At 34.0% G+C, this 14,940-nt stretch overlaps 1 protein-coding gene across 5 annotated transcripts in view; it reads left to right on the forward strand.

Annotated features, from left to right (window-relative positions):
• The window catches only part of LOC105676688 (SNF4/AMP-activated protein kinase gamma subunit), a 53,893-nt gene that overhangs the window by 12,301 nt on the left and 26,652 nt on the right, over positions 1-14,940 (forward strand). For all 5 annotated transcript variants that reach the window (XM_012374775.2, XM_012374793.2, XM_012374758.2 and 2 more), the window contains 4 exons: positions 6,487-6,574; positions 6,932-7,266; positions 8,012-8,230; positions 11,925-11,964. In XM_012374775.2, coding sequence (XP_012230198.2) covers positions 6,487-6,574; positions 6,932-7,266; positions 8,012-8,230; positions 11,925-11,964 — 682 coding nt within the window. The remainder of the gene's footprint in view (positions 1-6,486; positions 6,575-6,931; positions 7,267-8,011; positions 8,231-11,924; positions 11,965-14,940) is intronic.

Genomic DNA, 14,940 nt, shown 5'->3' on the forward strand with positions numbered 1-14,940 from the left:
ATGAAAAAGATTCTTGCCGATATTATTTCCGGATCGTTTTACACAAAGGAGACGTTTTGTAACATTTTTAACCGCAGAATTAAACGCAATTTTTTATTTGCGTGAATCAAACTTACACATTTCAAATTATCTTGAATATAAAAATATTATTTTATAAAAAAAATAATTGTCATCTTTTTTCTTGAATTATATTAAGCCGAGGCTGATGACTATTCATTTATTAATGAAAGGTGCACTTATTTAAAAAAATATTTGAAGGCATAAAAATAATATTTTTTTATTTGGAGAAATCAAAACTTTGGAAAAATATTCCTACGATCATTTTAATTACTTGTAAAAAGATCATCTTTTTTCGAACAAATGTTTTAGTTCTGAGTTTTTTTTTGATAGGAAAATATTGATTGAATGTGCGTAATGGTTTTGTTTTTATATGTTATCCCTTTTTAAGGGTCGAAGAGCTAATGATAATGTACACAGTCGCGCCTCATTGGCGTCTCGGCGTCGGCGTCTCTCGGCGTCCTATTTGTTCTCCATCCTATAATTGCACCAATTAACCAATTGTCGCGAGGAGAGGCAGTTCCACAAATTTGTTTACGGCGTATCAATTCTTGCGAAAGCGGATCGTACAAATAATGGATCGTTGTCGTTCCATTCGTGAATTGCTCGCTCGTTGTTTTCTTCTCAATTGCTAACGATTGTTCGCATCAGTGTTATAACGAAACGAAAATTGCACTTTTCCGACAATATCTTATTAAAACACCGTTGATGCCGTGCGTGTGCATCATTATTGCACAAATAGGAGCGCTCTTTCACAATGACACGCTTCCGTACATTCTCGTTTCGAAACGACGAAAGGAAGATTGCGTGGGTGAACGACCGTTTCAGGTATTGTTTGCGACGTTTAAAAACTGTCGATTAAACTGCTCGTCCATCTGCTTTTCCGTCTTTTCGTCTAACACGTCACCGCATAGATTAGAGTTCTGGCATTTTTGTGAGAGCATTTTTCTCGCGACTTTTAGCATCTTTTTGTCGAATACCACATAAAATCGCCATTGCGAAATATTCTCTCTCTTTTTCTCTCTCAAATGTATTATGCATAAGGTATAGGAAATCACTGGAAGCACAGAACGAGTCTAATGCAGATATAACTATCGCGAGTCTTGGATTATTTTTGCAGTAAATGCAGACGATCTTCGCATGACTATTAATATCCAATTTTCATAACTGATCAGATAACAAAAAGAACATCGGTTCTTACCGTTTCTGAACCGTCATAACGTTTGTCCCAGATCCCGATATAAGCTCTATCGTCTCGCTGAAGCGAAGTGGTACAAGGCTTCCTTTAAGCTCTATCGATTCGAAAGGTCTACTCATTCGAAAGAGGAATTACGATGCGTGTTTATGACGAATAGACATTTCGTGTTCTACTGTCTCTTGAGTGCAGTACATAGGAAGTACGAGGTGACAATTAGAAATGTTGCTGAAAATATTTATCTTAATCTTGAAATGTTATTTGGAAGCAAATAGAATTAGAAAAATTAAATAGTTTTGGATACAAAAAAATCCGCCATATTTAACGTGTATAAAATTATGTAAAGTAATTTAATATAAGAATTTTCTATTTTAAACAAATGCAAAATAATGTTGAAAAATATTTCTTTAAAGTAATTGATCTTTGAAATAAGACAAAAATCTAAACACTTGAAAAAAAGTGCGTTTTAGTATCTTAATAAATAGTAATATTGCGAATAATTTTTCATAAAGTCTGTGTGAAATTGTTTTTTATCTCTTTGATTGATAATACTTATTTTTAATGTAACATCAGAGGAAAGTGTAAGATTTTTGTTAAATATATATAATTCTAGTTATTTATGCTAAGAAAAATAAGAGATTTTTATTGTACTAAAAACTATTTGTCTTTTTCCATTCTATGCGTTTATTAATTCCAAATAATAGCCAAAAAATAGTTTTAACAACATTTTGATTATCATACTATAGCAAAAAAAATTAATGACAACAAAGCAATCTGTAAAAGTTCTAAAACTCAACTGTTATCGTTTTAATAAGCATATTAGACTTAGATTTTTAGCCATTTCTTAGCTGTATTTATAAATAATTATTTATTTATACAAATTAAATCGTATATCAAGATCACAATCTTTACTCTGTAGTTTATCCGTTCAATGTAATCTATTTTTTAGTGAATTTTGCAAGGTTTCACGATTTTATTCGATTTGTATAATACAAAAATAGCAGTTATACTTACATTCTGTGTGCAATGCGAGCGAGTCTTAATCTGAACGTGACAGTTAACATAATAATTTTCTTACGTCACATGCCAATTTTAACGCACATTGCCGATGCGGAAAACGCAAAGAGTCTGTTATCATCTGTTTATCGTCTGTTTTTATTAAATTTCTTATGTCATTTCTTATATCAGTTTTTATTATTGTTTGCCGGTAAATAATGAAATAATTGTTTTTAATAATTAGTTTTACCGCAATATCGAAAGTCACGTCAAAAATATTTGCGTAAGAAAGTTAAATTATAAAATTTTGCGCGCGAATGTGTTCTATATTTTATCGTTTGCTAATTAAGTAGATGTTTTTGATGATTTATTAATTAGTTTTATGGCATAAAAAAATACAATTGTAAAAATATTAGCATTTAAAAAAGTAAAAAAATTGCAGTTTTGATTTTTTTGCGATTTGCATTGCTTTCTATTTTAAACAAATGCAAAATAATGTTAAAAAATATTTTTTTTAAGTAATTTTTTGAAATAAGAGAAATATACTTTTTTCTACAAAGTTATACAAATTGAATGTAAATAATTATGTCACGTTTTACAATAATTTGCGGATTGCGAGATCTTATTTTCGGAATTATCGCAGAACGATTGTTATTAAAGTGACTTAATTGTCAAAGACAAGCATTTTATGACGAGTAAATCCACTTAATTAATGACATTAATTACCCGACATGCGATTAAATGAGGATTTCTGAATACGGAAAACTTTTCTCTCTTTTATGCGATTAAAATTCTTGCTAAAATAAAAAACAATGCGATAATTGATTGCTATTATTTGTATTTATAAATAGATATACGCGTTTTTTATTCGACAATTTGTTATACGAATATTTATGATACTTATGAGAAAAATTGGATTTTGTTAAAAATTCTTTTTGGGATTTGAAAAAAAAGCGAATTTATTTAGCTTTGCGAAAAGTAACGCATACGATATCTAGCATCGACCACTGTATAATTGTCAGTACACTTCCGCTTTTAACGCCGTCGCTATAAATGGCAAAACCAACGATAAGATTTTTACACGTAAGCATGCTAGTTATCGCGATAAGATTCGATAAAAAGGCACGCAGATGCACGGAATTTATCTCGGTAGTAAGACGATGATAACGGGCGTTATGACAATTGTCCAGGGAACATGTTACTGGCAATGCCAGTGTTCGGCATCGGAGAGTTGCGTCCGGCGCGATTCTCTGAATTCTCTAATTCAATCTCGTCACCACTCACGTCGCCATCAGTCAACATTGAAATCTAAGCGCGGTTTTTGTATTGCGAATTTTTTATATCGATCGTAATGTAGGTTCATATTATACCTGTCAGCAATTATAAAAGTGGGTAAAAAAAGTCGGAAAAAATTTAGTTTATCAATAAAAATTAAATAAATTTTATTAATTTTATTTTGTTAAATTACAATGGGAAAGTAAATATATTGGACTTTTTTTAAATCACGAAAATAATATTTTTTATTTTACTCAAACGCAAAAATCGAAATATTCCAAAGAAAAAAATACATGATTTGTACCACTCACATTAATCACTGACATAAATAGATATTTACTTATCCTATTTCTTCGACAAATTTTTATCGAGATATGTAACTGCTAGTGAGCGGATATGATGAATGCTTTTTGTATTTAATCGCTTCCAAGATTAACGTTGTAAGTTGTGTATAAATAACGTGGGATTATGGATTGAATTAAAAGAAGAAAACATCTTCGATAAGAATGTTCGAAGAAAATTTTGTTGATGCAATTCTTATCGCCGCTTGATTGAATTTAAATGAAAATTTTTAAACAATGACAAGAGCGTTCTAGAAAATATTGAAGATTGTTGCAACTATCGCAAACTGACACGATAAAGACGGGCGATTATTCTGAAACGAGCGATGACCGTCGTCTCTTGAAGGGAAATCGTTATCGATAACGAGGCGTGAAAAAGATAATGACCACGAAATATCGGATATTCATTGTCGGAACACTTGTTACTCAGCGTCGACATCTCAATGGACAATTCGTGCGGCATTTGAGTACTTGAGACGTGCATTGTTTTCCATTCAACTGTGAAAAGATGTCGGTGTCTCTCGGGCGGGTACGGAAGTATTCCTTGGTGCCGTATCTCGATCGCTATCCAGAGTATCATGGAACTTATAAGGTATCGAGTATTTCTCTTCTTACAATCGAGGCCAACTGAGATAATAAATTCAAAAACAGACCGTTTTTCGTGGAAGATTTGTGCCAGTAATTATAAAAGTGGACTAATTGTAAGTAAAAAGTCTCGGAAAATTGAATTTGTTATTTACTTTGTATTACATCGATCTGCATTATAATAATATTAGAAATTTTGTAAAAAGTTGAAAAAATTGAACTTTTTTGTTTTGAACAATGATCTGAGTCACTTGCACAAAACGGTGCAAATCACATTTCAAGTATCATAAAACACATATTTTCTTACAAACTACTTGTAAAATTCTACAATCACGGAAAACATTTACTTTTTAAGAATAAATGTGTTGCAAAATATTTTGTTACGTAATGAAAAAATATTTTTATAATCGCCGACACACTGAGAAGTTGAATTCTATCTCGAGTCATACGCAATATTCAGATTCTTCGTCAAAGATCTGAAAAATAAAGTTTACGCAATGTTAAGGCAGTGTACACTGCTGTACTGTACACTTCTCAATTTCGTTCGTGCAACTGATATCGCGGCAACGTTGTAAAAAACGAAAGTTTGCATAAAACAAGAGTTTACAAACATGAAAGTTTAATGGCGAAGGGAGAAAATGAAGATGAGAATCTTTCGAAGGTCGCCGTCCCGTCGCCGCCCTTCTTCGACTTCCCTTATTGCGTCCTCCGCGGGAATTCACGTGAATGTGCGTAACGAACAACCGCTGATGGTGCCCATCGGTATCTCCTTACGTAGCAATTTGTTATTTCGCGCAATTTTGCACGATTCACAATAATTTGTTGTTTTCATGCTTGTCTGTCGATAATTTACGACACTTTATGTCGTGAATAAGTGTATTTTTGCGAAATGTCGCGCATATGAATGTGCGATATAATGAGAATGCTTCTAAAACTGTTTGAAAAAGTTTTGCGGAGAATTTATTCAGGGTTGAGGCCAAGAAGATTCGTAGACAAAAATAAAATACCTCTGTGCATTCTCAGAGATGGTAGCAGCAGCGGCTTATACAGGATGCCTCAAAATTACTGATCTGTTCAAGAACATTTTTCGCTAATTCGTAATCGATTTTTTCTTAGAGAGAATATGAAAGCGCTAATAACTTTTGATTTAAAAACGATTTAGAAACATAGATTTTTTGCGAACTAAACTCTAGGAAGTCAAATGGATTAGAAAATTATATTCTTTAGTAAAATCTAAACAAGAAATTAGAAAGTTACGAAAAAAATAACATTTTTTTAAGAAAAAATCGATTCAGGGCTAACGGAAATTTGTTATTAAAGTTGTCAGTTTTGGGACATTTTGTATAAATTGAGCATTAAAAGTTGTTGTCATCTTTAGTAGAATGTTATTTTCCTTATTCTTTTTTTTCTCCCTCTTCTTTTAAACAAATAGGATTCGAGATAGTGATTGCACTCACAATGACTGACGTATTCCTGCTGACAACATATGATTTATAATCTATTACACAGTACGGTTTGCACTTGGCTAAATAACAGAACGGAAATAGATACCGACTTGTAAGTGTTAAACACTTTGGGAAATGCGCGCAAAATGGAACGATCGTGCTGCTCGTTGGATATTTTCCAGATAGATCCTTCGTTGGAAGAATTCCAAATATACATGCATTATTATGTAATTAGAATGACCGGCTATGACCCGATTTAATTTTTTCTCTCTCTCTCTTTCTCACTTTAAAAATAATATAACAATACAAAATTTTGTGAATAGAATATCTTACTGTGCACTCTTTGAGGCGTCAGAAGAGCTTGCATAAATATAAGACCATATGTAAATATAATCGCGCGCTATCATCGACTATCGTGCGATTAAACAGCGATATCTAATCACCCGCTGCATACCATCTTCAATGTACGGTTTGTAATAACTGTGATTCATGGAGTAATTAAAAGTTCTGAGAAATTGCCGATGTTTGAGATTGCATTTTAACAATTCAATCGATCGTGTCTTTAAACGCAATGGTATTTTCTTCCTTTCAGGAGCTTGGTTCGCAACCGCTTCCAACAATCGTGACCGAGGACGCGGATAATTCTGGTCATGCTTCTCAGGGTCACAGGCCACGAGCAGGTAAATTGATAATTGACAGTTATGTATGCACAGTATTATACCTTTTTTTCCCGAGTCGCCTAAACGATATTATACCAAGAAATTCGTATTATGTAATTGCTGTTTATTTATCAACAAGAAATAAATCGTTTGCTTGTAACAATAAATATAATCTACGTTAATAAAAGAGACAAAAAATAATATGTATAAATATAGAACAAAATAAATTGAAAAAAGCAGTAAATTTTAACAGCTGGCAAATTTTAGAAAAAAAAAAGATTGAATAATGTTTGAAAATTATCATACACTTTTATTTGAGTAAATAAAGAGGAGAGCGATGATATATCTGCGAGTACATTGGAATATTTAAATTTGCAGATACATGGGGATCGCATTCGAAGATTATCAAAAAGCCGTCTTATGGAAGTGCGCCCAGTTCCGGAAAATCGACTCCTCTTCCGCAGCCGACAGAACCGTCGAGCTCGTCGAGTTCCGGCAAAGGTGGTCGAAAGACTTCCAGCACTCGGTCCGGCTCCACCAGTCGCAGTAATAGTCGCAGCAATAGTGCGGAACGTAGAAAAAGTGGCGGTGCAGATGACACTGCCAGCCCTACGAGGAAGCCGGCACTGTTTGATGCCTTTAGACCGAGGAGCAAATCAGATGCCGGCAAGAGGAAACCCAGTATTATAGCCAATATGAAAAGTGCCGTTCAGGTAAAATAAAATAGTTATCGAAACGTGTACTGAAAATCATTTTAATTGCGATATCATTAAATTAAACAATACGATAGTAAGAATTTTATGAAGAAGTACACTACACTATAAAGTATGTTCAATATGTATATGTGTTGTGATATACATTATAGTTTGAAGCCCCGAGAAAGTTCCCAAAAATTTTGGAAAAATTCCCGAATTTTCCGGGAACTTTCCCGGAATTTTGAACTATAATATATACATATATATGTCGCAAAACGCAATATTAATTTTAATGACAGATATCTCGATAATTTTAGTTTATTTTTTAAAAATAATTAGACACCAACAGTTTTTGAAATATAATTTAAAGTTCCGAGTAATGTAAAAGAGATTTTTGTAAACTACTTGTAAGCTTTAGGGGCACAAATAGATTATAAGATCTATTATATTTTTTAATTAGTTTTAAATAGACTTTATTTAAATAAAACTTTAATTTAAAGTTTAGTTAGGTTTATTATAAAAACATTAGTCAAAAATTTGAAGATAGCATATAAATAATGATAATTTTGTCGATGAAAATTCTATTTTATATTAGTTAGGAAATCTAATGCATAATATATTATTTTTTTAAATAAGAAAAACATATACTCAAAATAGTTTATGATATTAGTTGAAACTTGATGGAAAGTCTATACTTTATAGAATTTTATAGTGTATATACATATTATAATGTTATTAATTTTTTTGTCGTATTATTGTCTAGCATTCCTTGCATAGAGGATCGCATGGAAGCTCATCGGTGGATGTACATACGGAGAAGGAGCATCATAAAGAAACCCAAAAGGAGCAGAAGGAGAATAAGGAACAGGGTGGACGGCCTAGAGCTGGATCCGAGAGCAGCCGGAATCCTGTAAGCAAAGTTATGGATCTCATCAGGCACAGAAGCCACAGTGCCTTGAGTGCGGAGGACAAGCGGAAAGCGGTAAGTGATATTTTTCATTCACTACCGACGGCACTAGAGCGGTCGTATTTGGTTGAAAGTAGGCAAAAGCGTTTTCTACTATCGAAAGATTCTTATCAGTTCAAAATGAACTGATTATCTGTCGAGTATTCAAAATGAATAATTTTATATCGTCAAATGATATAGCGCGTGCAATTATTATTAAATCTAGGGAAAAAAGTTGATAAAAAATTATCAACACACATGCCCATGTATATATCAAAAGCGTGCCGGATGCATTGAAGTAGATTGTGCTTTTGATCATCTATAAATGTAAATATATTAATCAATAGATGCCAAAATGATTTTTTATAATTATAAGGGTGATTTTAAAATAACGGCTCGAACTTTAAGATTATATTTTGCTTTTTGTATGATAAAAGAAATTATTAATCTGTAAATGTTTAATTTCCTATTAACTGTTTATTTAAGTTTTACATGTTCTTATAAATATAAAATATTTCAATAAGAAATATTCACTCTCTCTCTTTTCGATATCTTCATCTTGATATTTTTATATAGTTAGGAGAATCAAACGAACCTATTTACATGTTTATAGAATTCGGAGAACAATCAAATGACTCTATTTACATATAGATGCATCAATACGTTTGCATATGCAATTCTACATTTTTTTAAATGTCTCGTTTCAACGTAAATTGATTCTAATATACACAGTCATTTCGTAAAAAAGTATCAAATTGTTGAAAGACAGTGATATCTTTCAACAAAATTATTTCTCTAAAAAATTTTATCACAATTTTTATATCGATTTTTAAAATCTTAGCAACTAAGAATTAAAATGACTAATATAAAGTAGGCTTCTATTGTGTGCAATTATTTGATGTTTGAATAAGTAATAGGGTAAAAGGCGCCTGTGTATTACGAAAAGATGACTCGGCGCGATCAGCGGTTTATAGATCTACGATGTTTGTACGGTTTGTCGGAAGCAGGTGTCTCGGCTGTTTTCGAAAGAGTATGACGAGTGCAGTTTAGTACCGCTATTAGTGGGAGGTATTGTACGTACGTGTGTCAAGTAGCAGAAAAGAGATACGTTTTCTACTCAGTAACTCGCCGTATTTGCGAGACTGAACATGTGTAATAAAAAAAACCGCGAGTGACCGCGTTTGTTATATTCTAAGTAGTGCGTGGTACACCAATTAGCTTATGGAAATCGAGGAAATAAATCAACATCAATAAGAATCGTTGCAAAGCGGGAGAAAACAATTTGCCACGAATTAAAATTTTTCTTACTACACACGAAAGTAGTCGGAAATTATCGATTTTTCGACAAAAGTTTCTACTAAAATCGATTGAAAAATTTTTGACATATTCAATCTACGATTTACGAGATATTGGAAGTCATATAAGTATTGCTTCTTCAGAATTGTTCAAATTGAGAGACGACAGTGAGAATGTCATTGAAATTATGTGACTGTTATTTGGAAATATTTGAATACAATTAAATAGTTTTGAGTGTTTACACAAGAAATTTCTCACTTTTATTAATATATACAGTAGACAATATTACACAAAGTAATTTAATAATAAATTTTCTATTTAAAAATGTAAATTGTAAAATGTATTTTAAAATGTAAAACAGTGAAAAACTTTTAGAGTGATTGTTGTCTAAAAAATTCTAAACGTTTTTCGAAACTAAAACGTTTTTTCGAAACTAAACGTTTTTCGAAACTAAATGTTTTTCAAAAATAAAATATTCTAAAACACAAAGAGAAGGACAAAAACGTCACAGTCAGTTGTTCGTGCAAGATAATACTTTGATAATAAAATGCACTAAAGAATGTTTTTAATAGTCTGCGCGTGATTTTTTGAAGTACTTATTTTTAACTCTAACAAAAAATGTAAAATTGTTTTACTATATCATTTTACATGATACTTTATGTTAATAAAAATAATAGATTTCTTGCACTAAAAGAGAACACTGTTCAATTTTTTCGGTTTTATGTATTTATTTTTAGATAAAAGCCAAATAGTTTCACTGACATTTTTGGTTATCTTCTATATTGTCAAAAAATTATTCAAAAAATTTGACAACACTTAATAGAATCTGAAAGATTAGCAATTCTCGCTTCACCACTGCGATCTAGACGAGATTTTGGTCTTTTCGTTGTAAATTATGCAGCCTTTTGTAAGACTCTTAATGTAATGTCACGGAGGGTTACCGACAATACGAAATTTGCATTGGAAAAATCTCAAGCTGTTTACAGCACGCTTTTCATATTGCGATAACAACTGTCGCGTTACTGGTTATCTCGAACAAATTCCATATATTAGAATTTTTTTATTGACTGACGCAAGAAAACAGTTTTTTTTTTTTTTCGGATAATAAGAGTTTTACAATTTAATTTTATTAAGAGTATCAAACGCACCGACGTTATTCTGAAATTTAATTAATTAATCGCGATTAAAGAGCTAAATGAAATGCTAGATGAAATTAAGAAGTGGAAGCTAAATGAAAAGCTAGATAAAATTAAGAAGTGGAAGATTCCGTGTATTGCGATTAATTTGAAAAAAGAAAATATAAATAACAATCTTAGAGAAAAAAAAACAGAAAAAAAGAGAGAGAGCGATGTCGCTCGTAATTATTCGTAAGACATTCAAAGCAATTCAATAACTGATACAATGTGTGCTGCACCTGTAGCATATGGGCCACATCGTATTAGTAATCGTTCTTTTTATCACGCAGACAAGACGGCATAATACGCGTTCGCGTTACGTTGCGGCCATGAAATTCGTATTAATTACATGGCATTCAAAAAAAAAGACTTGAAAAGACTTGAAAACGAAAACGTCGAGGATGTGGGAAGAACGAGTTTTTGCCAATCGGTCAGATTCCACAGTTGCGCGAGAGATTTTCCCCTTTCGTGCAGATCTTACGTAAAGTGCGCGTGTTTGTAATTAGGAAATTACGGACGAGTCTCGTGTTAATCGACGAACAGAGTACGCAAGCGATTACGGATGACGCGACTTTGATCATTTCTTTGTGCGATCGATCGACGGCAAGTTTAAAGGCCGGTAAGCCGAGGATTCCGAGATGTCTTCGTACTTCCGATGGATAAAGAGCGGCAAGAAGGATGATTCCTTCGGTGCGAAACCGAGAAGCCGCTCCTTAGACGCCAAGAGTCTCGAGGCATCGGGTATCCGACTGATCTTGCAAAACGTACATAAACCAATTTTCTTTCAATAATTACATACTAGTCGCTCCGTTATTTTCAATATCGATTCGCCTTATAATTAGATTTGTACGCTGCTATTGAAATTGCAGCACCAACAAAAAACGAATAATTGTCGAGAAAGAAAGAAATACTTAATAAATAAAAAGAAAATAAAAATTAAAAAAAGATGTATAAATACAAAAAAGCTGATTTGCAAATAGTATAATTGCAAAATAAAAATGGTGTAATTTAGTGCAAAAATACTAATTATAGTGAAATAAAATAAAGTAATTTATGTGTACTAAGTTTCTCAACTGCGTACTGCGTAATTCTGCGCGTTGTAATTTCAGTAAATAGGCATGTATTTACATAGTCAATTGACGCGGCATGGAAGTTACGAAGTACACATAACTATTATTAGATATTTGATAGCGAACCAAATTTCTTTTCGCGACAAACACATCAGTCCGAATAATTTTGTGCTCATTTTTCTGTTTCAGAGAGCAGCCGCGCACCATCAGTCACAAGCATCGTCGCAAAGTAAGTAACGCCCTATAATTAAACTGCACTAATGTTTGTTTAGTCTTATTGTCGGGAACAGGTATGCATCGAGATAACCAACGAATGTGGCTCAAGCCGATAACGCACAGATAAGCGATCTGTGTTTCTATTTTTTTTTTTTCCGAACGTTGCAGCTCGTGAAATGCTAGTCGCTTCTTCCACTATTAGCAATGTATCGACTACAATGCATGCGAAATTTTAATTTCTACTTGCATATTCAATACTCATAAACAAGTCAAATATTTGTTTATGTGAAAACTATTGAAATTAGTACCTATCGCGCCTTATCGCAGCATCGGATATGCACGCGTACCGATTGAGCGCGATCATGTGTGTTTGTCGCAAACTTTCTTGCTTCGCGCACCAGATGGCACCGTTTTAATTGCCTGCGGCCTATGTATGAACGGTGTGCTAACGAAAGGATGCGGCGTTCAGTCAGTGCACATTTCAACGGCGACCGTGACGATCGATGCCCGCGAGACTCGAAATCGGTCACTGGTGATCGCCGATAAGCGGCACATTGCGCGTCACAGGATAGACGTTTACGAATCGGGAATACGAGAAGAGAGCTCTTTTGCATGTCTCTCGCAGCATCGCCGTGCCCGTTTGAATGCGCGGTGCTCACGCGAGAGACAAGTGTGCGTGCGTGTGTGTGTCAACAGTGTGACGAGATCTGCATTCGTAAACATCGTCGTCGCTTGGCGTATCACTCGCAGCTAGTGTGCGGAGCGAATGTTAGTGAGCGCTCGCGTTCGCGAAGGACAGGTTAGTGCAGCGCGTTTCTCGATGAATTGCGCGGAACAGTGTCATCGTTCCCTCGTTAATCTCGTTAATGTCACGTGATATACGACTTTTAACGCTTTATTGAGGAAGTGAGGAAGGCACACTTTTTTTTGCTCGATACGTAAGAGGATTTAGGAGCCGAGTGAGTTTCTCTCCGTTACGTGTTCGCGTGACTGCAAAAAAGGCGGGATAAGATTCGTATCGTCTGGTACTACTGACGCATCTTACGGTTATCGCTCCTTTTGTGAACGTTATCACCGTAAACGAGAGGAGCGTAAAGTCCATTCGAAGCGAAACTATTAGCGTTTTCGAATAAACGGGGTTTGAACGATCTAGGGTTGATCAATCACTATTTTACTATAAATGCAAGTCTTTCATTGGTGGAGAGGTTGCAATGACGTCATTAACCAACCCTGGGTCGTTCAAATCCTGTATAATCGAAAACGCTATATGTGTTTGGAGATGCTCTTTCCTTCGGCAACCTCGGCATTCGGCGTTTTCCTCGCAATTTTCTCGTTATGTAATCGAATCGTGGTATGTCGTGGCGTAGGGAAAAAACGCAGGTTTTTTTTTATCATTTGGGAATCGAGTCACAGCTGAGATGACGTTACAAGACTCCTCGTCGTGTTATACACCTAACTACGTCGTTTTCAAACGTTATTGAATGTCCGTTTCTCTTATTTGTATTATGCTACACTTTTTACTCTGAAAATAGGTATATAATCGACACACATTGATATATACGTTAGACGAAGAGAGAGAGAAAGAGAGCGAGAGAGAGAGAAGTAAATGTTGAAAGAAAGTACAGATTATTACATGTAAGGGAAAAAAAACAGATTCGAGATAGAATTTTATTTATATTCTGTGTTATTCACAAAGCATTTCACACAATCACATATTTAGAAATTATATATGCAACACTCACGCGAATAAATAATAAACAAATTTTAACTAGAAATAGATTTCTATCTCGAATTCTGTTGCGCATTACAAAACTCGTCTAAAGCGGACTTTAGACTTTTTGCATTTCAAGTGACATTAGAGAGAGAACAAGAGAAAACAAATATTGAAGATATAAAGTATAAAAAAATCAGATCTTTTATCTTTCTGGTTTCCAAGACGCAATTAAAACGCTTTTGTTTTTACATGACATCGCTTTACGTTTCAACTTAGTGAAACAGTTTTATTTTCGTGATATACAACGTGTCTTGAAATTTTTCGGACACTCTTTTAATAACTTTGGAATTGATTTTTTCTCGTGTCTAAGATTAAGTGAAGAATGTGCTTTTATTTTTGTGAAACTTGGTTCGCAAAGAACTCTCTTTTTTTTTTTTAGTCAACATTCTCGCTCTTCACGGCGTTTTCACAATTTTGCTAAGAAGGCATCCACTTGAAGTTTATCGGAGAATCTCATTAAAATTGAGGTTACGAGTCACAGAATACCTTTCGTCGCGATACGTCGCAAAAGGAAAGATCATCCCTTTTGTCTATTAAAGAGCATAATATACGACGTCGCGTGCGACGTGATGTGAGCAGAACGCGTGGCTCGCGTTCTCTCTCGATACAAGCGGAGGGTTTTCGTCGACCTTGAGAAACCGGTCTTCGCGATTCACACACTGATTGCTCCGTGTTTGGAACCGGAAACGACGGGTTACATACGCCGCGCATAGGCGCGAAGCCCTAAAAGTCTCGAGAATCGTGATTGTATGTTGACGAATTCTCAAAGGTATTATGTAATCTCATGAAAAAAGGCGACGTTAAAAGTCGCGATTATAATGCGATTCCGAGTTTCACACTTATCCATGTTATTTTTTTTTTTTTTTTGCAACTTGCATTTCCATCGCAATCGCGCATTCGACGCTTTTCTCGTCGATAAGAAAGCAACTTCGATAGCACTTGTGTACATAGCGAGTCGCGCGAACGATAGGTCTGAACTCTAAATACTGCGATGTGTGTTACGTAGGCGTGTCGTAAATTTACGAAGAGATTAATCGACACCAAGCACGAGTTTTAAAATGGTCGGTCGGTATTCAACGATAAACGTGGAAAGATCTTTGTAAACAAGAAGCATGATAAGTGTAACAGATTTATGTTTTTTATGATTACACAAGAAAAAAGAAATAATTACATGTTTTCATTCGTAATGCTTTACGATTAGTAAATAGTGATTTA

Source organism: Linepithema humile, chromosome 1 (assembly GCF_040581485.1).
Source record: "Linepithema humile isolate Giens D197 chromosome 1, Lhum_UNIL_v1.0, whole genome shotgun sequence".
Taxonomy (NCBI): domain Eukaryota; kingdom Metazoa; phylum Arthropoda; class Insecta; order Hymenoptera; family Formicidae; genus Linepithema; species Linepithema humile.